Below are 27,054 nucleotides of genomic sequence, written 5' to 3'. Positions count from 1 at the left end.
ATCTGTTCAAACGCAGAAAAACGGATCTGCTGGTCAAACAAAAATGTTATGTTGTTTTGGATTTGGATTTATGGGATCTATAAAATCATTCAAATATTAGAATATTACTCAGAATAAGCCGACTTTGCATATGATCGGTATTCTTCCAGTATTTCTAACAATTGTGCCGGCCAAGCTTAATCCCTACCAGATGTGTTCCTCCAGAATGTTATGTACCAAGCGAGTTATGAAAGCGCTGGGAACATTCCAGCAGAGGGGGAAAACCATACAACGTGGACCATCATTTATTTTCACACAACCCTGAAAAGTACATGCAGCTCATTCTTGCTGGGCACCAAACCACCCACAATGCTTTCTCTGACATTCAATAACGGTCCCCAAGATGAATAACGTCATCTTCTACAACTTGTTTAAAAACTGAATAAAATAGGGAAGTGATCAGAGTCCATTGCAGTTTGGGAGTAAAGCACTGTGCTTGATTCCCTGCAGCCATGTAGGCATCCTAGAGCGAGGTGCCTGAGCCTTACCAGCTCCTGAATGAACTGTATCTGATAAAAGCGTCTGCCAAATGACTCCATGTTGTTGAGCAGGTAAATGTAATGGGATGGTTTTGCATCTATCACTCTTCAAGGTACTGTGTTCAACACCTTAATTACCAGCCTACCTGTACCGCCCACAGCCTCCCTGTTCTGCATCCTTGAGCGAGATGCATTACCCCTACCTGCTCATCAACGTCACACATATACAACTCACTCCAAGCCTCTTTTGATCAGCGTTGCTCACCTGGAAGGCGTTGTCGGCGAATCCCAGGCCCAGCTGTCTGCACACCACCATGGCCTCCATGGTTCCCCAGCTGTCACTGCACACCGCCCCCCAGGTCAGGGAGCCGTTCCTCTCGGCCAGCACCTCCACCCGGCCCTCATATGGGTTACGACCCCCGCTCAGCCTCAGCTGCAGAGGGGAGGGAGAGAGGGAGATGAGGGGGAGGATAGTAGTCCAGACTGGTCTCTTTCTAGGACCGTTGACGGAGCCTTCCTCTTGAAGATAGTCATCCGCGATTAAAGTGTTTTGAAGAGTTTTCCTTCCGATTAAAGTGACATTGCGTAACATTGAACTAGCTTGTACCCTGAAATAACCTGGATAAATCTGTAGTCAATGCTGATCGATAGTGATTTCAGTAATGTTATCAATTTCAGTAATGTTATCGCAGCCGATAACTGATGTATTCTACAAATAAAAAATCATGGCAAGCCTGTATATCTTTGTTTTACAAGAATCTTACTATCAACACTCGCAAAACCCCTCCAACTCAACACACCCAGCCAACCGAGCTACACTAGTTTGTCTGACAAGATTGTACAGTTAGTGGACAGAACAATGTTATTGAGTTATTTTGTATTCTCCCGCCTACTAACTTGGAGAGGCTCAATCTTTCATATTGCGACTTTATGTTTATGTCTATGCTTTATCTGGTCTTAGCTTGCCTTTTCTCAGCTGACCCTGTCTCGTCTTCGATTAAAGATATTAAAGGATGTGCCCTGCACAGAATATAAGTTCATATTTCTCTTCCGAGTTTTCTTAGGTCAAATTCTTTTGAAGAAAATATATCAACCAGTTCCAGATTGTGCTTCATTCTTACTGCCTAATTTCAGGAATTTACGACGAGACTATTGAAGTTTTCACAGAAAGCTGGCTACTACTTCCACCTGTCCGTAGATATCATCCATCAACTCCAACTTCATTCTCATCCCTCAAGTTGCTAATCGGTCTTGGCCAGGACATCCATCATCTATTATTCCACTACACCCCAGATATATCACCCGTTGTCCCCAGAGGTAAACCCACGTCAGACGACAGCGGATGATCTCCCAGATTGCCAAAAAACGAAACCCACATTGTGAATGTATTCCCACAATGGATGGCCATAGCTTCTTTATGATCAGAGACACTACGACTGTACTCACTCTGCTGTTGAAGCCCATGGCGGGGATGTTACACTTGACGGCGGCGTCCTCCTCATGTCCGCAGCCCGTGGCCTCGCTGTTGAATGCGCACTCGGTCAGAGACTTCTCGAACCCGGAGCACTGCACTTCGTTCATGTGCACCGGCCCAATGCCTGCACACACACAAAGAGGACAAACACAGGACTCAGGACAAAAGTCCCTTTGACACGTAAGTTTGCATGCATGTGTGTGTGTTTCTATGTTCTTGTTCACCTTCACATTTGTATGTGTGTTGCGTAGGCTGAAGCTGCTTTATTAGTTATAGTCCTGGACACACACACACACACTTAGGTCGTCTGCGGATGAAATTGGACTGGGATGTATTTAGTTGTTATCAGCGCCAATATAATACCTATAACCATCACTATATAATCAAAGGGAGTGATTGACAGCCAATGGGGTTAAATACACAACAGAAGCAGCAGGGGATCAATAAAAACCAGCCGGTAGATTCCAGGGACTGCTCATTATCGTGTCCATTTTAAATGCAGGCTGGAGTGTGTTGCTACTGTGGTTGTTATCGGGCTGCCATTTTGGACTGACATATGAAGTGAGAACTTCCCAGTGTTTTGTGGACAGCTTTGGCCGCAGTGTTGAGTGACTCATACAAACAACCTGAAGCCAGAGATCTTTGTGCATCGTCCAAAAAAGCATTCCAATTGTGAAACCTTTAAAGACCACGTTCGCTTTCGTCACTTATGTCCGTCTGTTGTCCACACTGCGTAAATAATTTTCTTTATCTTTATAGTTTATAGATGACAGTTAGATATAGCTTATATCATTTCGTCTTCATTAAGTTGTATAATTAACTTCAAATAACAAATGACTTCTTCAATAATGTGCTGACTTTAGTTTGGATAATCTTGAGTTGTAATCTTGTATAGTCTTAGAACATTAACTTATTCTCGCACAACTTCGTTGAGAAAGAGTGCCTTCTCGTTTGGTTTGTTGAGTCCCTCAACATACTTAATTAATAATGTTAATGTAACCTTTTTTTGACCAGGTTAATCAACATTAGATGAATTGTAGTGTTTGTAATGCCATCTTTAAAGGTGCTGTATGTATGACTTATTATTTCAGTGTAATTGGTTTTAAAAAATATCAGTCAGTGAAATGTGTTGTGAGAATTATCTGTCTGGAGTTGACACAGCCTGCCAATTTGTATTTGTATTTGTATTTTAGACCACTTTAGGACCACAGGTAATTTCGGACCAATCAATGCATCTCTTCTGCGATTGGTTCGGGGAATCCATCTAGCCTGTCAATCAGAGGTGCGTGAATGAAACACTTCTCAATTGCAGTAAATCATAGGGGGGAGGGGGACTTTTTTGGTTGTCTAGTTTCAAAATGATGTTCTGCTCTCTCTTCACAACTTTGTAATCTTACCTCCAGCAGCTTTAACCCTGCTTCAATAAGTTGTGTTGTTATATCTACTGCTGTGCTTTGGGCATGTTGTTTTTGGGTGGTCAAGGAAATCTGGTGGATAGTTTAATAGACCCTTGTTGTTAATGTAGCACATTGATTAGAAACTGTTAAAATGCAGTGATGTTCCTTCACTATATAACAATGCACAACCTTGGAACATTATTGGCCAATCAAAATCAAGTATTCAGCAAAGCTGTGGTATAAATGAAAATGAGTAGCTGGGGACTATGGGTAGGCGTTATGAGGGTTGGTGGGGGGGGGGGCTGTCCTACCTTGTCCAAGCCGCGCCCCGGTCAGAGCCTCCTTGGCGCTGCCGAAGCCCAGCTCGCGACACACCACGGTGGCGGCCTTCATGTCCCAGTTGTCGTCGCACACCGTCCCCCACAGGCCGTTCTTCAGAACCTCCACCCGGCCCTCCCCGATCACAGCCCCGCCCCGCAGGCGGACCAAGGGTTGCTATGGCGAAGGGAGGATAACACGCACCGTAGAAGGATTAAACAACACGCGCAAGAACAAAACACCATCAAAGGTGACTGGGAAAACAGCCGGCTGCCTAGCAACCGTTGGAACGTTGTACACTCGACGTGTAAGATCTCATAGTTTATTGTTTCAATCAACACCATGCCAATTTGTAACGTATACCGAATACGTTGCTATAAATATTTATAAAAATAACTACATCAAATTAATAAATAGATCCTTTGTGTTGAATAAGCAGGTAGCGGTTACCTTGGGAATAAGGTAGGGGAATCCAAACACGCAAAAACAAAACAAAACAAATGCAGTAAACAGCAAGAGGGATCAGGGGAAACTGGTGTTCACAGCTGGGCTGGCCATATGTTTATCACTTGTCTGCTCAGCCATTTCCAGATGTTTGGCCCGATGCTGCCTCATTAACGACCGGGAGATCGTCTGGCATAGGAGCGATGCCACGTATCGATGACACATTTGTCTTTTTCTTTTTCGGTCAGAACCTTGTTGTTTGTGTTCTTTTTCGTTGTGCTTTGTGAAGAAGCCATTTTCCAGATGTCTGATTTTATTAGTCAATGTAGTTCCTCTCCCCGACAGTGGTTTATTTACTCGCTTGCCGTGCTACCGCACATACGTCACTTCCGTACGCGCGTTGACTCGACTCAAATGGTGTACTTGTGCTGAAGGCAAAGTGGCCATTTAACATCCTCCACTATGTCTTATCTCAGCCCCCCTGAGAAACACTGGTAATTGCTCTTTTTAAAATTAAATTAAATTAAATTAATAAAAATTAAGTGCACCACTTTTAGTTATTCATTCATTCAAACGGTTAGGGGAGGCTAATAGTCTGATTGAAACGGGTGTCTGGAAGGAGTCGAAAGACAATTTGGCAAATTCTACTTCAACATATATGACTAATGGATTTATAATATAGAACCCTAACAACTCATCAGGACCTGGGTGTGTCCCATTCCCTCAGTAAGTAGCCTACATTATAAACCATTGCAGATTTAACGGAACGTAAAGGTCAAATCTTGGAATTGCACCCAACTGTAGGAATACTATTTTCATCTTACATGGATGCTAAAGCACAATGTATAGCTGTGGCCAATACAATGATATCAACTACATTTTACCAAGTGCTTCTTCTAAACTAACTGAAAAGTTCCTATAGCATAGCACGGTCCCTCACCTCCACCCTGTAGGCCTTCCTGAAGCCGGCGCTGACCGTGGGAGCGAAGGCGCGTCCGGGGACACAGCTGATCACCACGGGCATGCCCTGCTCACAGGTCCCGTTGCCCTTCAGCTCCACCTGCCGGCCCAGCTTGCAGTCGGACAGGTCGGCCTCTGTGCCCGTGCAGTTCACCCCGAAGCCCCAGTAGTTCTTCTTACGACGCTTGGCCAGCAGCCTGGAAGCAGATAAAGAGGAGAGAAGCAGATTGAACAATAGACAATAGGAATGAATTGGTTGTTTGAAATTGACTGATATACCTAAAATCCCTAGTACACCCTAGTCCAGTCATTTAGCAGACACTTTTAAAAGCTCACACCGGCATGCAGTGCAGTCCGACAGGGCTAAAACTTAAGAGCACTGCTCAAAGCCCTGGCGCGCTACAAAGCACCTTGTATTGACACCCATTATATTAAACAAAGAACATATAATGTGCTTTGTGCCCATTGCGCTTGCTACTACGCGACGTTGGGCTCAGTTGAACGCCTGGGTTGCGACCAGCTTCATGGTTAGTGGTTAGCTTCAGGGATCGAACCGAGTACCTTTCGGTTGGGGAGTCGAACACCCCCACCACTACACAATATCATGTTCCAGGGTGATACATAAGTATCTATCCGGCAGCTGTGCGCTTGTTAAGTGATGTGCGTCGTCCGCATCTTCCGATTTCACCCTCTCTATCTGGTTACTTCATGATTATATTCAGGAATGTGGTGTTCAGGGACGCGGGAAGTGGGGGTGCTTAGGGTGCTGCAGCACCCCCCCCCCCTGGCGGCCTCTGGCTGTAACTGCAAGTGAGAAGGTTTTCCGAACAATTTTTTTTTGTATAATTTTATCATACAACATGATTTTTCATTAAATTATTGACATCCACCCTTTTTATGATATATATCATATTATCATTTCATTTTATTTAGAACATTGTCTGAGTAGGCTGACGTAGGCTATGACGCACAACGCAGAACTGAATATCGTACTATGCTGATTTTACATAAGCATGTAAGCACGACAGTGTTACCCCCTATATTTTATTTGACAAATACAACAGTGTTACCCCTTGTGTTTTTTTTCATGACCACCAATAAAAAACAACAGTGTTACCCCTTATGTTTTTATTCATGACGACCAATAAAAAACAACAGTGTTACCCCTTATGTTTTTTTTCATGACGACCAATAAAAAAAGGAACAGTGTTACCCCTTATGTTTTTTTTCATGACAACCAATAAAAAACAACAGTGTTACCCCTTATGTTATTTTTCATGACGACCAATAAAAAAAGGAACAGTGTTACCCCTTATGTTTCTTTTCATGACGACCAATAAAAAACAACGGTGTTACCCCTTAGGTTTTTTTTCGTGACTACCAAAGAAAAACGACATTGTTACCCCCTTTGTTTTAATTGATCAATATCGACAGTGTTACCCCTTGTGTTTTTTTTCATGAAGACCAAAGAAAAACAACAGTGTCACCCCCTACGTTCTATTTGATAAATATCGACAGTGTTACCCCTTATATTTATTTCATGAGCCGTTTAGAGTGTTAACCTCTCAACTTAACAATGCACCATCAAGACACTGGATAACTCGATCACAAAGGTTATACTTGACTTTATAATTCACATGAAATGGAGACATGAGTCTTCCAACCGATGACATCAACCGGACTTGAACCCCGGTCTCCAGGGGGTTAGGCATAGTAAACTCCGCAGCACCACTGAGGCGAAGACAATGCATAATAATAAATCGTCAACAAAGAGGATATACATGACATTAAAATGTATGTGTGTATTTCTATTAGTACCCTTATGTTTTTTTTCATGACGACCAATAAAAAACGACAGTGTTACCCCTTATGAAATATTTGACAAAGACAACAGTGTTACCCTTTGTTTTTTTCATGACGACCAATAAAAAACAACAGTGTTACCCCTTATTTTGTTTTTCATGACAACCAATAAAAAACAACAGTGTTACACTTATGTTTTTTCTTTATGACGACCAATAAAAAACAACAGTGTAACCCCTTGTGTTTTCTTTCATGACAACCAATAAAAAACAGCAGTCTTACCCCTTATGTTTTTTTTCATGACGACCAATAAAAACGACAGTGTTACCCCTTCTGTTTTTTTTCATGACGACCAATAAAAAACGACAGTGTTACCCCTTGTGGTTTTTTTCATGACGACCAAAGAAAAACAACAGTGTTACCCCCTATGTTTTATTTGATAAATATCAACAGTGTTACCCCTTATGTTTATTTCATGACGGCCGATAAAAAATAACAGTGGTACCCCTGTCAACGTTTTTGCAGGGATCTGAACAACAGCTGTTTAGAGTGTTAACCTCCGAACTTATCAATGCACCATCAAGACACCGGTTAAAGTCAACACAATGGTTATACTTGACTTTATAATTCGCATGAAATAGAGATAAGAGTCTTACAACAGAGGTCATCAACCGGACTTGAACCCCGGTCTCCAGGGGGTTAGCTCACAGCTCTGACCACTTCCCACTGAGAATTTTAGTTTAAAAATGTCTGTGGTTATATATGACAGTGCAATAGACATGATAGCATTACGTTTAAAATTACAGATATTGTGTTTTCCACAGAAATTGAGCCACGGTCTCCAGTGGCTTAGGCAGAGTGCACTCCACTGCACCACTGAGGCGATGACTATAGACAATAATCAATCATCAATAAAGAGGATATACATGACATTAAAATGCATGCGTGTATTTCTATTATTTCCCTAATGTTTTTTTTCGTGACGACCAATAAAAAACGACAGTGTTACCCCTTATGTTTTCTTTCATGACGACCAATAAAAAACAACAGTATTACCCCTTATGTTTTTTTTCATGACGACCAATAAAAAAAGGAACAGTGTTACCCCTTATGTTTTTTTCATGAAGACCAATAAAAAACAACAGTGTTACCCCTTATGTTTTTTTTCATGAAGACCAATAAAAAACAACAGTGTTACCCCTTATGTTGTTTTTCATGACCCATAAAAAACAACAGTGTTACCCCTTATGTTTTTTTTCATGACGACCAATAAAAAACAACAGTGTAACCCCTTGTGTTTTCTTTCATGACGACCAATAAAAAACAGCAGTCTTACCCCTTATGTTTTTTTTCATGACGACCAATAAAAAACAACAGTGTAACCCCTTGTGTTTTCTTTCATGATGACCAATAAAAAACAGCAGTCTTACCCCTTATGTTTTTTTTCATGACGACCAATAAAAAACGACAGTGTTACCCCTTGTGGGTTTTTTCATGACGACCAAAGAAAAACAACAGTGTTACCCCCTATGTTTTATTTGATAAATATCGACAGTGTTACCCCTTATGTTTATTTCATGAAGACCAATTAAAAACAACAGTGTTACCCCTTATGTTGTTTTTCATGACGACCAATAAAAAACAACAGTGTTACACTTATGTTTTTTTTTATGACGACCAATAAAAAACAACAGTGTTACGCCTTATGTTTTTTTTCATGACGACCAATAAAAAACAACAGTGTTACCCCTTATGTTTTTTTTCATGACGACCAATAAAAAACAACAGTGTAACCCCTTGTGTTTTCTTTCATGACGACCAATAAAAAACAGCAGTCTTACCCCTTATGTTTTTTTTCATGACAACCAATAAAAACGGCAGTGTTACCCCTTGTGTTTTTTTTCATGACGACCAAAGAAAAACAACAGTGTTACCCCCTATGTTTTATTTGATAAATATCGACAGTGTTACCCCTTATGTTTATTTCATGACGGCCGATAAAAAACAACAGTGTTACCCCTTATGTTTTTTTTCATGACGACCAATAAAAAAAGGAACAGTGTTACCCCTTATGTTTTTTTTCCATGAAGACCAATAAAAAACAACAGTGTTACCCCTTATGTTGTTTTTCATGACCAATAAAAAACAACAGTGTTACACTTATGTTTTTTTTTATGACGACCAATAAAAAACAACAGTGTTACCCCTTATGTTTTTTTTCATGACGACCAATAAAAAACAACAGTGTAACCCCTTGTGTTTTCTTTCATGACGACCAATAGAAAACAGCAGTCTTACCCCTTATGTTTTTTTTCATGACGACCAATAAAAACGACAGTGTTACCCCTTATGTTTTTTTTCATGACGACCAATAAAAAACGACAGTGTTACCCCTTGTGGGTTTTTTCATGACGACCAAAGAAAAACAACAGTGTATAATTCGCATGAAATAGAGATAAGATAACAACCGGACTTGAACCCCGGTCTCTAGGGGGTTAGCTCACAGCTCCCTCCAGTTCCCACTGAGAATTGTAATTTAAATATGTCTGTGGTAATATATGACATATGATATATGATATATGATATGTCTTATGATATATTATAAAAAACAACAGTGTTACCCCTTACGTTTTTTTTCATGACGACCAATAAAAAACAACAGTGTTGCCCCTTATGTTTTTTTTCATGACGACCAATAAAAAACAACAGTGTTACCCAGGGACGCGGGAAGTGCTGCAGCGGCCCCTGGCTGTAACTGCAAGTGAGAACGTTTTCTGAACAAATCAATATTTTTTTTTTTTTTTTGTATAATTTTATCATACAACATGATTTTTCATTCAATTATTGACATCCACCCTTTTTATGATATTTATCATATTATCGGTACTATGCTGATTTTACATAAGCATGTTGGTGTTCAACATCTGTAGTGAACATTCTAAAACTGGTGTAAAATGTTGCTGCCATATTAATAGGCACGTTGAATGTTATCGTTTTGATTCTGGAATCCCGCATATAAACTGGTTGGCAAAAAAAGAGCAAAGACGGGCGGTTCACTTGACGGAGAAACCGTCACTTTCCTCATATCAGACAACTCGTAACTCTGGATGAAAATGAAGACTTTCCTTTGTAAACCTTTAGAAATAACCTCCTGAATCCTTGTTATAACGCTGTGTATAATCCCGGACCGCAACAGCTTGTCGGCATGTTGTTAGTGTGTGAAATTCAGCACAGTATCAGCCGAGTTGACTCTAATTTCCACATTGTTTACTTGCTAACGTTTGTGAATAACAGTGGCTAGTTGGCAGAACTCTTTTTCCACACCAGTAGAGTGTTTATCAGAGCGGAGCCCTGAATGTGACGTCACCCGTCATCTCGTCTCTGTAAACAACGGATGTTGCGCAGTATTTATTATGACGTCATTATATAGACTCTCTCTCAGCACCCCGGACTGACTTCCTGCGTCCCTGGTGGTGTTACTCAGACATAAACACGATCCAAACCAGGCACTGGGGGGTGATTTTTCCCTGACGGCAGCAAAAAAAAGCAACATTGTTGTGGGATGACTGACCTTCACGTGACCCCGTGGTTCAGAGAGAGGAGCTCACTGGAGCGGGACTGAGGGGTACCTTTAACGCTCGCTCGCCTGGGAACACTCCCACCCAGAGTCGCGCATGAAGCAAACCATCTAATGAAAACAGCATGGGTGTACATTCACAGCCTTAGTTCTTAGGGCTCTGAAATTGCCCACAGCTGCAGTTAAACAGATAAAACACTTCGAGTCCAATTTTAGTTTAGACACAGATGTTTAGCTCATGCATAGATGCTATTTGGGTGAATGGGAAATGGATTTGGTAGAATGAAATGACCTGAAATGCAGTCTAACGAGACTCGACTTATACTTACTGTCTTACGAGTAAGTGTCCAAATACAACAACCTCAAAAAATGGTCAATTGTAACTGATCTGTTGCTCAATCAAGTCAATCTATCACTTCCAAAATAATGTATGAGAGTCTGGCTTTTTGCTTTCGTCACTCAGGGCTATGATAGCTGATCAATATGTCGGGAATTATTTGTGATAACTTCTTGATTTATCACAAATAAATCAAGACATTGATATATCCTCTATCAAAATATGGCAGCAACAATGGCTTCATGACTTTGCATCTCCTCCAATGAACAAAACCTTTGTGGTTGTAAGAAGCTCCCACAGGTTTTCTGGGGTTGAAAGAACTTTTAACCATGATGTGGCTCCCAGGACCGTTCCTCCGTGTGAAGCAACTTATGCATCACTGAGGCTCTTCTGGTCTTCATTTAATTGTGGGTTAGGAGTCTCTAAGGGTCTCTGTTAAAAGGCGGTCACAGTGAGAGGGGGAGTAGACAGCCTGAACAGTTTTCATCCAGATATGGAAACATGCAATGCATGCCTTAAAGAGGTGCAGACATAACCTTGAGTTTATAAGGCCTTAATTGGAATTGGATAAGATTGGAGATTTTTAATTGAGTGGATCCAATCGCCGGAGACTGCTCTCCATTATTGTGAATTTGGACTGCAGTACCCATTTTAAACGCTTGGTGTCAATGTTACAGATTGTACCTTTAAGACGTTGCACAGTTTTTATAACAGGCTGCACACGGGGTCTGACAATACAGATTACTAACGCTCTCCGGTACTTGAAAACGTTTACATAGCAGCAACAAGGAGCAAAAAGGACCCCCCCCTCCTACGTCCCATGGGACTGAGTCACTTCCCATACACGGCCCAATCCTCCATCTCTCAGAGCGCTGTAACTCACACACACGACAGCCAAAAAGGCCAACGTGACAAGCAGCATAAATAAAAACGCAGCTTATGTAAAGCATCAGCCCAACGTTACGTCACGCTGGCTTGATAAATCAAACTCCAAGACGACTTTTGTTTATGTGGAACGAAGCAGGCACATTAGAGAGAAAGCATCCACATGGCGCGTTGTTTGTAGGACTCCCGCAGGGGAATGTACCCTTATTGACATAAGCCCACCGTTTTTTTGGTTTTGTTTTGAAACGGCACGGATCCAAACACTCTTTAGCTAAATACATAGGCGTTTACAAGCAGAAATGAACTCTGCCTCGTCGTCGCGGCACTCACTTGTAGCCGCGGGCGTTGTAGCCCTTCTCCCCGGGAAAGCCGTACATGCCGCAGATGACCCGGCTGTTCAAGGGGGTCCAGTCCTGGCTGCAGATCTGCCGCCATTTGCCCCCGTCCTTGACCTCCACAAAGCCCTCGGTGATGGGCACCCGCTTCCTCTGGGAGTAGGTGGCCCTGATGCGCACGTCCTCCACCTGCACCGTCATGTCCTGGAGGGAAGGGGGGGGGGGGTAGGGGGGGGGGGCACACACACAGTTGGTTGATTGATTGGTCAGTCTCGCTCATTGGTGAAGCGATTCATTTCGTTTTGTATTCACATGCATCATGTTTTCACTTTTGATATCTTTTGGTCGATATGACCTCTATTGCATATAGTTTGGATCACAAACATGGGGATGAACATTCTTGTGAAAATACTATATAAGATTAAAGCTTAAATCTGCTCTGACTTGTGTCCATCGGGCCTGGCCGGTGTGACTTGTGGGGGGAATACTATTTAATCTCATCATCTACCGTGTGTTTTGTCTGGAGTGGAGCCTTGGCAAGAAACGTGCTGGCTCTCAGGAGAGAACAATTCACCAGGGAACTTTTCTCTGAAGCAAGCGCGACTACTGTTATGGGAAGAGTTTTAGAAGATGAATCTTTTATCAACAAAGGGCTTCCTGGTGTCATGAGCTTGATGTTTTTACTGCACCATACTCTTTTCATTCTTAAACGTAACAATTATCCTATCAAAACTAATCTGTCCAGAATGGTCCAGACAAACATTACTCGTTTCTCTTTCAGCAAAGTATGAAATTTAAATCGTAGAAGAAAGCTGGTGGAAATCTGCTGATTTGCAATAGGTACAGAGAGAGTCCAGAGAGTAACATCAGAAGACAACATATTACATCCAACGCTGTGGTTGATATAAATACAGGGTGAGGGGTAAAATCCATGGGTGGTCCACATATAGCTGGCCCACTAAGCAGGGTTGTAAAGACCACTAGCGAGACTAAAGGGTTACCATCTCAGGTCGGTCTCGTTGCTCCAGGACACCTCTTAAAATGCCAGGCATAAGGCCTTTGGCCTCACTAGGTTGAGGTCAAACAAGCTACTCAATAACTGCCATTGTTCATCCTCACACACACACACACACACACACACACACACACACACACACATACACACACACCCATCGCATCGCCAACATCTTCCCCTTCAACAGCCAACCACCAGATGCTCCCTAATGTTTTTTCCTGGCTGGTTCAGCCCGTGGTTGTAAACAGTTGTGACACAATAACTTTAGAAGATGAGTCGAGTCATGGAGTTTAGCCCTATTTATATGTTCTAAACGTAGCAATGACTTTCACCAAGATCCCCCAGAAAGGTTTTCTGTGAGAAAAACGCAGTGGTTTTGGGAAAGATGCTGGTTTTCTGAGATGGTGTCAGACATGAGGAATGTCCTCTCTCTTACTATGTCTCGGAAAACCTCCACTTCCTCCCAGAGAAGGGCAGAGAGGTCAGTTGGCCATTATCATGGGTGGTGGATCTCCAACATGGAGATCAGGGTTAATGTGGTGATGCCGGAAGGTGCTGCAGATAAAGATAGCCTGGTTTGGCTTATTGTTACATCCCCTCTGTCTTTGGGTAGTGGTTGGGGAAACGGATGTAAAATGGCCGGGTTATGGATGACGGATGAGTAAGTTGTGGTTGAACGTGGGTTTACTGGGGCACTGGTTAACATAACAAAAGAAACAAGCAAAACACCACAATGCAACCGGGCATTGTGGTGACCTAAACTAACCCAAAAATACAGTGGGTAGCAACACTCCTAACCTAAAGTTTCTAAATAGAAAACAGCACTACGTGTTGTCAATGTGTAGAGGCCTCTGTCTTACGTCTCCCAAGACCGCAAGGTAGCAACGATGGACATAGAAATGGTGGAGCTGAACCATAGGTCACAATGAACGCAAGTAGGGGGAGAAGGGAATCTAATAGACAATATCTATAATATAATAAGTATATATATACTGTATATATGATATCAAAGGAGCCAGCAATCCTATCAAACTCCCTAGAGACCCAAGCAGGGTTACCCTCAGCAGACCAAAAATAGAGAGAGCTAGCCAGGCCAAACTGGCTTTTAATTGATGAGGTGATTGGTGGAATCGGCTGAGCTGGTTGGTGGAGGAGGGATGATGATCAAAGTGATTCATTGATTGGCACCCGTGCATGACAACAGAGGGAACAGGACAGCAACCTACAGACAGTGGACGTTACAGCAACGCATAGATGATAGCTTTGGTACGGTCGAGTTTCTGTGCAGTGTTGCGGTTTTGCATTTTCTTTTAACGCAATATGCAACGTGTACATTTGGGAGGCTTTAAAGATTTTACTGGGGGGAAATGAAAGAAACCGTTTTTTGGAAGATAGTTTGATCTGTATTTTAGGAATGAGTATTTCTGAAGAAGAGGGAAGACACGCACGTGGCTTCCCTCCGCCACGGTTCCCACTTCAAGCCTGGCCGGCAGACATAACATCAGCATACTTCAGTTTGCTCAACGCCCAAATCAACACCAACGGTCATTTTTAGGACTCCTTTGGAATGCAACGCAGGAAATTCCAACCGCACCAAACATAAGGACTCGCTAACAGACCCCGTATAGGAACCCGGAGGGCTCGAAGCGTCCTCCATGGAGGTGAGGAAATAGTTTGGTCAAATGTACGTTTGAAGAAAGAAAAGCACCAAACATGAGGAAACATCAGTTCCTGCTTTAGATTCTCCTGGGACCGGTTCCCGTATCCCCCCCCCCCCCCCCCCTCATCCTAACTGCCAGAATGGGCTGCTGCTGCTCATTCCTCTCTGATTGACTACAGGATCTTAGGCCAACATTTCCCTTCTTCCTTAAACAACCAGAACAACTTTTTTTGTAGGTATTGCATCATTGGTCCATCAAAATGAGAGTGCAGCAGCAGCGCTGATGAGTGACTTCCGAATACTTTAGCAATAACACAGAATATTACTGGTACTAAACTATTTTTAACTGGAGGCCGGCATAATTTGATGTGATGAATGAGCTGGGGTGGGTCTAGCACCCCCCCCCCCACACACACACACACACATTTGGTCTGACTAACTCTGAAAACTGTGTTTTTCTTTTTCTCTTATTCAACTTATTCAACCTTCACATTCAGCTACACGTGCCCCCCTCTCTGTCTGAACATGAGGGGAAACCAACGGCACTCAAGCTAGAGAAAGAAAAGCAAATCTGTTAAATGGATCTCACAACTGTAACCCCCTTCCTACACACACACACACACACACACACACACACACACACACACACACACACACACACACACACACACACACACACACACACACACACACACACACACACACACACAAAGAGGCCCTCCAGTTTCTCAAAGTTCCCCAACGTTTCAGAGAAAGACATAGCAGGAGAAGGTTCTTTCCATTCCGGAGATCAATTACGGTGTATGCAGGGAGAAACACACAAAGAAAAACATGCTTCAAGCAATCCCAACAAAGACATTTCGTCTGCGACTGACAAAACTTGAAATCTAAGCGTCCTAGAGAGCTCAAAGGTCATCAAGCTATCAATGTAATGGTTTGACCCAAAGCACTGCTCTACTGGTGCTCATGTCAAGCAATTCAGGTATTTTTTGCATCTTCTGACTGATTATCAAGATAATAGTTGTGTATAACGTGAGTGGTTCGCGTAACATTTTGTGTAAAATTTGTGTTAAATAATATTGGGAAAATGTGCAACATAAATTAGGTTTATAAAACGCTTGTTTTGTCACACCAGCCATAAAACTACTTATACGTGCGTGAGTTGAGGAGAGCTGAGAGCAGAAACAGCTGTTGAACATGTGGACACATTGTGTCTTTTTTCTGTAATTCTCTTAATCCGCCTGCTCCAGAACCTGATCTGTTTGGAGAGAGGGGCAAGGGAGAGCGAGGAACAGCGAGAGATAGAAGGGGAGACCGGGAAAGACTTCCTTCATCTCCCCAAATTCATCAGCCCTTTCTCCTCTCGACCACTCTCCTCCCTGTAAGCCTCTCTCTGCGTCGCGTTGGCTCGTCTAGCTCCTCTCTCTGTAAAAGGACACCCGTTCGCCTTGCAGAGAGACAGAGAGAGGCCACACCTTTGGCCCGATTCAACTGCATGTTGGGACCTAGGAGCTCTTGACCCATTGCATTCCTCCTTGGCAACCAATCACACGATTGTTCTCTTTGAGTCTAGGACACGTTTAGAAGAAAAGCCAGGTCGAAAGAAAAAGTATTCTGTTTGTTAAGCTACTACAGCTACTGCTTATCCCTTTGTATGGAATGAAGAGATGATCTAACACCATTTCAGCCCGTTGTTAGGGATCTTTGAGGCTAAACCCTTGTAAGCAGGCATACCTGTCCGGACCTGCCATCGATACAAAGCTCTGGCAACTTTCCGTAACACTTTTTAAACCAAAGGGTGGGGTCTGTTAAGGTTATCTATGGGAATAGATGTCCATCTTCCACCGCTGCCTGCATACAGACATACTCAGGTCGTTCAAGTTTGAGCATGAAGAGAAGGCCATGGATAGAAGTTGGCCGGTGAAGACAAGCCGTAGCCAAATTATCATATGAATAATCGCAATGATAACCCAAGCTATCTCAGGTGTCCACGCCAAGAAGGGAAAGTTTTCGGAGCTGTGTTGTGGTGGTGCTGATAAGAAATATTAGTCTTCCCTTCCACCCCATCCCAAGTGTGAAATACTCATTCCACATGTGGGACCAGAAAGCTGGCATGCTGACGTTTGTTTGTCCTTGTCTGCCCACAGTACCGGAGGATGCAAAAAACCCTTCCCTGCTGCCTCGTTTTCCTTCAGTCGTGCTGGTAAACTCATCCCCCCCCATCAACCTCCCCCATACCACTCTGATGATGTCATTCGTTTCCTCCTCTTGCCTTGGGAAAGGAACATGTATTGCCTGACAGACGCGTTTTGGTTCTAGTCAATGATAAACACTTTCAAGTGCTGATTTTATAGTTTTGCTAATAGAGAACAGCCAACCCAAATAAAATGAGGAGAAAAGAGAGAGAAAGAGAATCTAAACTATGAGAATGGTCACGACATGGAAGTCCGAGCTTGCGCAACAGTGCTGAATCAATCAGCGCCTGAATATTTGTCTGACAGAGTTGTTAAAGTGTTGAAGATGAAGTGGGTAGAATTTAGTGGCAGCTAGCAGAACAGTCCTGGCAGAAATGGGATATAATAGTCATAACTATGTTTTAATGAATTAATAATCCCATGAAAATAATGCGTGTGTTTTTGTTACCTTAGACTGAGCCCTTTATATCGACATAAGGAAAAAGACGTGCCAGCCATGTTCTACAGCAGCCCAGAAGGGCCAAATGGCTCTAGAGAGGATGCATTTTCAAGTGAAGATTCAAAATAGCTATCTTACTAATTAACTAAATTAAATGTATAAATCTATCAATGAACCTCATCAGTTGATGCTTGACTACTCAATGCTGTCGTAGACAATGCCACCACAGTCCATCCTTTCTCCTATGTCGTTGTAAAAGGGAGGATACTCGTTGGATACTGCGGCGATAACCTACAATGTAGGTCATCAAAACAGCCTCTGGTGACAATAATAATATAGGGCTTCAAAACCAAAACCTGGACGCATGACAGAGGATCACATAAAGACTTCTGGAGACGAGAAATAGCTTTGCCTTGTATTGCTGTGTGTGTTCGCTCATTATAACTGGGTAATATCAGCTTTATTTTCCACATACAGGGGTATTCCTTTTCCATGTGAATGTGGAGATGAGGTCAACCAAGGAAAAAAGGAAAAACACTAATGGTCATGAAAAAACAGAAGCCACATATACGTTTTTCATAAGGATAGGGAATCAGATAGCTATCATTTAGTGGGCAGCGCTGAGCACGTAGCAATTTGAAAATCCCGTATCCTGAGTGTTCGTATGTTTTCATACATCAGATCCTCCAAGCTGAATATGAAACCTTCCCCAATGGTTTCATAACCACTTAGGAATCTAATTTGGTCAGCCGACCGTAGATCAATTAGTAAGTCGTACAGTAAGTTGATTCATATTTTCGTATGCTAATCAAAACCCCACCACACCAAACCTAGCAGCCCACCAAAACATCCAATGAATGTTCAACAGTAACCTCTGGGAAAAACAAAAATAGTAAATGGCCAAACCGTCTCAACACATGTGAAGGTGGGATTATTTCAAAGGGTTGAACAAATACAAATACCAATTTGTTTTACTTCCTAAGTACCCCTGGCACATTTTAAGACACGTTCCGGGTGTAACCCATTCAGAATGCCTGATTCATCCCAGTGAATAAACAGGCTTGTGAAGGAACTGGGCCAGCCGTGGCTGACATCAGGTCAAGCGCGTACACAAAGTGCACCTGACCGTTGACCATTCCACTTCCCCCCCTACCAGACTTGAATCACCATGGGTTGTGAGTGTAGACCAGGGGAAATGTTTAAAAGGGTGGGGAGCAAAAACTAAAATAACAACTTCAGAGACACTAATATATACAAACCAAACAGGGGGGGGGGGGGGGGGGGGGGGGCGAAATATGGATCAAAGCTAAGATAGGCACCTGGACAAACGGTGAATAGGGTTAGTGTAAGTGATGCTTAAGGAGCTCTTTACGTCTATGTTAGATTGAGCCATGCCGCTTGTGTCTAGCCCTGTGTCTCTGGGAAACCAGGCTAGCCGTCTAAGGACAGGACTCATGAGGGATGGAGAAGGATCTACTGTACTACGTGCCGTCTGTTGAGTTCCCGTACGCAATGTGGACACTATTCTGGTGTGTCAGCCGCCACCGCAGGAAACCCTGACTAAAGTGTTAAAATATTGACCATCTGTTGCTATGTCGTCATTGGTCTGGCGGGATGGTGAATGCCGTCTGACTCCTGACTAGGGTCTCTGACAGATAGTGGTTTTACATTACATTAACTGCACTGGTGTGTTAGTGGGAGAAAGCCCCCTAACTCACACAAATACACGCACATTTTCCATGCTGACTAGAGTGGGTTCCTGCCAGACTAGACAGGAAGGTCTTCCCCCGGTGTGTGTGTGTGTGTGTGTGTGTGTGTGTGTGTGTGTGTGTGTGTGTGTGTGTGTGTGTGTGTGTGTGTGCCTGTGTGTGCCTGTGTGTGTGTGTGTGCGCGTGTGTGATCGTGCGTGTGTTTTTAGGGGAGATTGTGTGTGCGTGCGTGCTTGCACAACGTAGATGTGGGTGGGTTTGTACACACATGGTGGGTGAGTGAGTCAGTTTAAGTCTCCCAGACAGCAGTGTGTGTGTGTGTGTGTGTGTGTGTGTGTGTGTGTGTGTGTGTGTGTGTGTGTGTGTGTGTGTGTGTGTGTGTGTGTGTGTGTGTGTGTGTGTGTGTGTGTGTGTGTGTGTGGAGGAGTTGGAGTTGGGGGCCACTTGTGTCGGCTGTACTTTACCAGACCTGGCAAAGACATTAGCACAAATGGCGCATAGGGGGGCTCCCCGTTACGCAGCTCCCCGGCTGACTCAGGGATACCGCCTGGGTCTCTGCTGGGCACACTGGAAGAGTTGAGGCCTCCTGTGCTATGAGCTCATCCTGTCCCCCCAGAGGGCCTCATGCTGCCTGCTTTCATAGGGCTATTCTGGACCTCTTCATGGACGGTTCGTGTCTGGGTTTATCACTGTTATTAGTGATTTGATAAGTGCTATTTAAAATGTATTTCTTGCTTTTCCCCTAATGCTAAGCACATCTGCGCGGCACAGCCCCGGGTAAAATTGTATAACTTAGACAAGACTAGCTTGTGTACAAAAGGTGTCCCTTTTCTGTTGAGGTTTACTCAAACTCAGTAATCCAGGAATACAACATGAATATTACATAGCTGCTTGCTTTAGAGTAAAGTCATGTTTACCCTACTCCCTTTCAGAAATGTTTGTGTTTGTGTGTGTATGGCCTTTGGGGAGTTAGGTCATGCGTCTCTTTACTGCTGCAGGCAGGTTTGAAGTGGAGGAATAACCTGGAGCAACTTGGAACAATAAAATAGTTATACAACTGTTCCTTCATCCTGGGCCTTTTTCCCTGTCTCCGTCTCGTCTGCACACGTGCTGGCATGCATGCGTGCGTGCGTGCGTTTGTGTGTGCCTGCGTTTGTGTGTGTGTGTGTGTGTGTGTGCATGTGTGTGTGTGTGAGAGTGTGTGTTTCTCCCTGTGAACTCACCTCCAGGTTGTTCCCACGTTACTGACGAACTTGAAGCCTGGCATGCGCTTCTGGGTGCACACGACGCCCACGTCCTCGCTGTGCTTGCAGTCCGACACGCCAAGGCCGTTGGAGTTGCACAGGGCCAGACTCTTCTCGTTGCCCTGGCAGTTCACGTTGTCCATCCAGATGCGACCTGACGGTGGAGCCACAATACATTAAGGTACTAAGCAGACTATTCTGATCCAGAGTCACTGGGTTCTGGGTATCGTCAACATGTCATTCATGAGAGGGTAGAGGTCTTTGCTCGAGGACATTGGTTTTGGAACCCTGAACCTTTGGGCTGGGAGTCAAACACTCAGCTACTAGTAGACTATCATGTGACCCATGTGTCTCGAGCCCTCCCAGGAGATTGTACATCATCTACATGGTTGCATGTTTGCGGTCTGCCAGGTTGTATGGTCAGGGTTATAACCCTTGTGGAGATAAATTATGTTACTGCTTTCTTGGTCTGTCATACTCCTCCAACAACACATCTGGATAAGGCTGCGCCCCTGTTTTAAAAATGCGAGCTATTCTTAAGGATTGTAAAAATAGCCCGGAGATCAGTTAACATGCTGCAGGTGAATGCCTAAGGGGCAACTCGCTGGCCTGTTCCGAAACCACCATCAGTCTTCCGTGAGGTAGCCTTCGACGTATGTCTGACCTTGAACATGCACATAAACCTCTGTCTCAGTTCGTCCACTAGACTAAACGCTGGGCTCAGGGAGCCCAGCAGAGCGACTCCTCATGTGGAGCTGTGTCCTGCCTGCTCTCTCCGCCTGACCCAGCCGCATTCCTCCACCCCCGGACCTGGGTCAGAGGACGGGATGATCACTAATAAATTAAGCCCCTGTCCTTCTGGTGTGCTGCTGGCCCCGCCAGAGGCCATGACTCATCCCAGAGGAGTGGAGCCCCAGCAGCACAGCTCATGGAAACCACTGCTGAGAGAGGAGAGGATCACTGTGTAGTCGGAAGGGGGGGGGGGGGGGTCAACCTGCTCATACCTTCAATATGACTTCATTACATCCGTGCTCTCAGACACGTAGCCAGGAGACATACACACATATACAGGCACAGACACAGACACACACGCACATCACTCATCGCCTTCCCTGGCACTAATACCACCTCGGTCCTCAGGGATTAAAAGCCTGTAACTTGAGTCACAGGCACATACACACGCAGACACACACCTTAAATATACATGGAGGATGCTTTTCCTTGCCTTTTGGCGGGCTTGGGGTGAGGCGGTGGCATATAATGCGGCCCTTTGAGACTGTAACTATGAATAATGGCTAGACAAGCCTAATTGACTTGACCTGACTGGACACACACACACACACCCACACACAGACACACATACACGTACACGTTCAAGAACAAGTACACATACACACACACACACACACCATTCACCCCTTCCAGAGGCCCATCATGCAGTACTGCGGTAATATACCTGAATAGGCTATGTTAGAACTATCAACGGCATGCTTCCTGGGAATATGATTTTTCACGCCAGTGGAATGGAAAGGGAACAGAGTGCACAGGAAGTGTGTTTCCTGGATGGCTCCACTCAGAATCATAACAACCTGTCAGAGTTAGACTCGGTTCTGACTCATCACCGTCCGGTTTAGGTGGGGATTGGTGGATAATATAGATGAATATTAGGATAACTGGCTGTACAATGCTAAAATAAACTTCTGAAGTTGTCATTTGAAACGATAACGCTCTCTCATAAGATAGATTTGCTCGACATGTTATCCTGATAATACATTATACCATAACATAACATATCATGGCTTAGATAACATCATATCAAAATGTTGTTTGTCTATTATCACATTTAACTGCACTTGAATGTGCACTTGCAAGTTGGAAGGCTCCACATATTGTAAGCCTGTGAATTGTTTGTTCAAGAAAGAGGAGTGAAAAAACTAAGGAGCTTTTACTGGCCCATTGGCTCCCCTCCCCCCCCCAACCGTCAAAGTAGAGACTATCCTATCTCTTTAAAATCTCATCTATTTTAAAAACCCAATATATTCCAAACGGATCACTATTATATAATGAAAGTCCTTCTCCAGATGAAATGGAAAATATGACAACAAAGTTTGCTAGACTGACATTCTGGGGTATATATAATATAACAACGTAACAATATCTGTATTAAATTTTGAATATCCTCTAAGTTACACAGAGAAAACCTACTAAATGTCTGCCTTCACTTGGGCTCTTCCTGACGAATCCCTACCAGTTAATATTCCCAGCGGGAAAACATGCTTTAATGAGGAATGGGGCACTTTGATCTCTATAGCCGTTAACACTCGTTAACAACAAGGCACGCTCTAACAGTGTGTTTGGAAGCGTGACAGTTAATGTAAAGCCGTAAAGTTATTCCTACACGGAACTATGTGGAACGATGAGCGGACGTCTGAGTGCCTGGCTTCCCCGCTCATTTCATCTAGCCACCCCCCTCTTTCCCACAAGACACACACACACGTGCAGGCGGGGCGCCACACATACACACACACACGCACACACGCACACACTTTCTCTTTCTGTCTCTCACTCACACATTCACACAAGTGCTGATAAGTATGTCTGTGATTTAATGGGGAAAGCACATAGGCCCCCAGGTCATTAACAGACTGACAGACAGACAGACTGAGAACTGGAGAAGGGATTGAAGGGATTTTCATGGAACACATGAAACTGTCTGTACAGATATTTATATATCACTGACAAAAGTGTGTATGGTGTGTGTTTTGGAGGGGTTGGAGAGTGTGTGTGTGTGTGTGTGTGTGTGTGTGTGTGTGTGCTGTGTGTGCCGTGTGTGCTGTGTGTGTGTGTGTGTGTGTGTGTGTGTGTGTGTGTGCGCGTGTGTGATCGCGCGTGTGTTTTTAGGGGAGATTTTTTAGGAAGTTGTGTTTGGCTTGGAGATTCACACTTATAATTATAAAAGTATTCTTCCAACGTAAGTAAAACAAAATAAACACATCGAAGAAAGAAAAATAAGCAAAGTCCCAAAGTTCAAGCTTCGAGTCTAAAGAACAAGGTTGACCAGATGGATTCCCCAGGTTTCATTCATTGGATCACAAAATAACCTCTCTCTCTCTCTCTCTCTCTCTCTCTCTCTCTCTCTCTCTCTCTCTCTCTCTCTCTCTCTCTCTCTCTCTCTCCTCTCTCTCTCTCTCTCTCTCTCTCTCTCTCTCTCTCTCTCTCTCTCTCTCTCTCTCTCTCTCTCTCTCTCTCTCTCTCTCACCCTGTCCTTGGCCGTACTTGGCCGACGGCGTCCAGGCCTCTGCGTCCAGGTAGCCCAGCTCCCTGCACGCCACCCGGGCTGCGTAGATGGTGAAGTCGTCGTCGCACACCGTGCCCCACTCTCCGCTGTGGTAAACCTCCAGCCGGCCCTCGTAGTGCTTGCGTTTGTCCCCGGCCAGACGGAGCTGGATGGTGGGGGTGGCGTTAGGGTCGGCCTGGGCCAGACTCAGTGCCCACCACGCCAGCAGCAGTAGGGGGCTGAGGGCAGGCGGCGGCTGGAAAGTGTGTGCAGCATGATGCGGGGAAGACCCTCCTGACAGAAACCCCCTGAAAGGACATGATGATATTCGTTATGCGGTAGGCTGGTAGCCTTATACAACTTTAGTCTATTATACTCTTTTCACTCTCTACTTTACTTTACTGCACTTTCTTGCACTATTTCAATGCTATTTTTTGTATGGCTGCAGTGTTCACCATTTTGTGGCAGAGGACCCAGATATCAAAGCCTTTTACAGTAACCTAAACTAACTCAAGCTAAAATACATGGCAATTTTAAAGGACTAAATGTTTTTTTTTCCTTTCAATGTCGGTAAAGGCAGGTAGCAATTTGCAGTACAGCAGCGTATGGCAGACGAGGCCTGGTTGTGAGATCATTGGGGATTTATGTAGAAAGACGCGTACAGTCAGTTAGCAGGCACCGGTCACGTTTGGCCAGTCTCTGCCACTGAACACAAGCGCTCAGCAAGGTCAACAGTCAGAAGCCACAGAACAGCCCAGACTTTCAGTGGCAGAGCCAGCGGGTCTGGGATGCCAGTGGATGAAAGATACACGGATAAAGACAAATTAGAAGGGGAGAAGGTGGAGAGAAAGAGGAAGATGAAATACTTGTGAGTCTAAGGGATAGACTGGGGAATGTCTCTCCTAACTCTCTCTCTCTCTCTCTCTCTCTCTCTCTCTCTCTCTCTCTCTCTCTCTCTCTCTCTCTCTCTCTCTCTCTCTCTCTCTCTCTCTCTCTCTCTCTCTCTCTCCAGATGCAAAGGGATTTATTCCATTGGAAAACGTATAACATTTACATTGCCAAAGCATAAGAAGTTAAATAAGATACATCTTAACTCTCATTACCTCTTTCTCTTCCTCTCTCGCTCTCGGGTTCTTACTCTTTCTTTCTCTCTCTTGTTCCCTATCCCTCTCCCTCTCTTATTCTCTCTGTTTCTCTCTCTCCCTCTCTGTTTCTCTCTCTCCCTCTCTGTTTCTCTCTCCCTATCTGTTTCTCTCTCTCCCTCTCTGTTTCTCTCTCTCCCTCTCTGTTTCTCTCTCCCTATCTGTTTCTCTCTCCCCCTATTTATTTCTCTCTCTCCCTCTGTTGTGCTCTATCTCTCTCTTGTTCCCTATCCCTTTCCCTCTCTTGCTCTCTTTCTCCCTCTCTGTTTCTCTCTCTCCCTCTGTTGTGCTCGATCTCTCTGTTGTGCTCATTCTCTCTCCCTCTCTTGTTCTTTCTCTCGCTCTCCCTCTCCCGTCCACCTCTTGTTCTCTCTCCTTTCCTCTCTGCCTCTCTCTCTCTCTCTCTCTCTCTCTCTCTCTCTCTCTCTCTCTCTCTCTCTCTCTGACAGTCTAACGAAGAACAAATGTGGAATCCTGGTGAAGGGCGCAGTCCGGGCTATACGTGGCTGCTGTTATCTCTCGGCCTACCAGGGCCCAGGGGCAGTATAGGAAAGGAGGGGAATGTTCTCCTCACCTCCATATTTCAACCCTTAAAAGTGTCATGCAGGAACCAAAACCCCTGCGGGAGAGGACTTCTGGGGAGGCGGGGAGGCCAGTGAAGAGGAGTAGAGGGGAGGGGACGGGAGGAAGTGAAAGCAATTATAGCCGGTGGTCAAAGTCAGAGAGGGGAGAAGGTGGTCAAAATGATGTCATTAGGGACAAGTTTAACTGACAGGGTTGAACTGCACTTTCTGAGGAAAGAGAAGCACACTTATAATCCAGTAGACTTGTATTGGATGAGGAAAGTGAGGCAAGACTTCACAGAATTAGAGCTGCCTCTCTTTCTGTATATATTCTTAGATGTATTCTACTTCACTTCACACAAAAGACTTATAATAAAGAGTGATTCATTAATCACTCTTTATTATAATCGTATTACTATAAAATCCATTATATAAACTGAAATCCGACAGATCATATACATTTTTCTTTGCAAAGGCGAAGACCATGTCTATATTAATTATTTGTTCCACATAATAAAGTTTTAGCAATAAGTACATCTGATACCAATGCTACACTGGAGTTCAGCTCCCTCAGTGGACTTATCCCATGGATAAAGTTGATTTGGCTACATCTACCAATGAATTACTGAAACAATGAACATGTACAAATTATAGCAATTATTAAGACTATCACAATCACAAAATGTATCACAATCTAAACAATAAACATCAAATCGGAGTTGGAAATGGAAAGTGTAATCCAATGTCATACATGCAATTGAAGCCCATTTTTTCCCCCCAACAAGCGTTGAAGAACTGAACCTAATCATAAATTATCAAAAGTTATACAAAGTTGGACTATGACTACTTACTTAGCAAAACGGAGAATGGGAAGTAAGCTCCTCACGTAGCCGTCCTCAGACGAGAAAAAGCCGTCTTAAATGCCTACTTTGTAACTTGGATGATATTGGAAATAGGCACTTGAATAGATTTTCTGCACACACTGGGCGCTCATCTGTTAAAGCTCATGGTTAAGGGGTTGTCACGAAGCGCCAGTCCCACTCGTAGAATCAGTGATGCACCAATCAGCAGTCGTCCCTGTATCCTAGCCCCGCCCTACGTCGACAGAAGAGGGGTTACGAAAACAACGACTTGGCAGGCGATGGAAAAAACCGTAAGCATACTGTGAGTAGACCTTCACAATGGTCGGGTGCGTGATCGTCTACACGTACTGCAGCTCTTAACTTTCAAATGACAATTGATTAAAACGATCGATCGAAGCGAATGAGATTTTTTCAATGAGGTTACTTGAATGAAGAAAAAAGGTCAAGATGCCATAAGACTTCTTGTCAGAACTGCATACCCAAACGTATTGGCAGCAATGTGGATTAACGTTACTTAATACAAAACCATGATGTGCTAAATCACGCTGCAAATCAAGAACTATTTTGTGGGTCTGACACGGTACTTTCCCACTTTGACTGGCATGCAATGGAATCCTATTACCCCACCTAGTGGTCATAAGATATAGACCCGATGGACTTTGTCTGTTGCAATGAAAAACCTCACCGATCAGGATGAATCTAAATTAATGCAATATAAATATATATATATATATATATATATATATACATACATATACATATATATATATATACACACACACACACACACACACACACACACACACACACACACACACACACACACACACACACACACACACACACACACACACACACACACACACACACACACACACACACACACACACACACACACA

The 27,054-nt window shown here is 43.8% G+C and overlaps 1 protein-coding gene across 1 annotated transcript in view; it reads right to left on the bottom strand.

The window, feature by feature from the left end:
* Positions 1–20,425, bottom strand: part of loxl2a (lysyl oxidase-like 2a) — a 28,203-nt gene extending 7,778 nt beyond the window's left edge. The window contains exons 1-6 of the mRNA XM_060069689.1: positions 20,290–20,425; positions 12,044–12,252; positions 5,092–5,308; positions 3,701–3,884; positions 1,965–2,116; positions 784–951 (exon numbers count right to left, since the gene is read on the bottom strand). Coding sequence (XP_059925672.1) covers positions 784–951; positions 1,965–2,116; positions 3,701–3,884; positions 5,092–5,308; positions 12,044–12,249 — 927 coding nt within the window. The 5' untranslated portion in view covers positions 12,250–12,252; positions 20,290–20,425. The remainder of the gene's footprint in view (positions 1–783; positions 952–1,964; positions 2,117–3,700; positions 3,885–5,091; positions 5,309–12,043; positions 12,253–20,289) is intronic.
* Between the last annotated feature and the right edge of the window lie 6,629 nt (positions 20,426–27,054).

The sequence above is a fragment of the Gadus macrocephalus genome, chromosome 13 (assembly GCF_031168955.1).
Source record: "Gadus macrocephalus chromosome 13, ASM3116895v1".
NCBI classification, from domain to species: Eukaryota; Metazoa; Chordata; class Actinopteri; order Gadiformes; family Gadidae; genus Gadus; species Gadus macrocephalus.
Note: the sequence above shows the minus strand (reverse complement) of the source record. Positions and strands in the feature narration are given on the sequence as shown.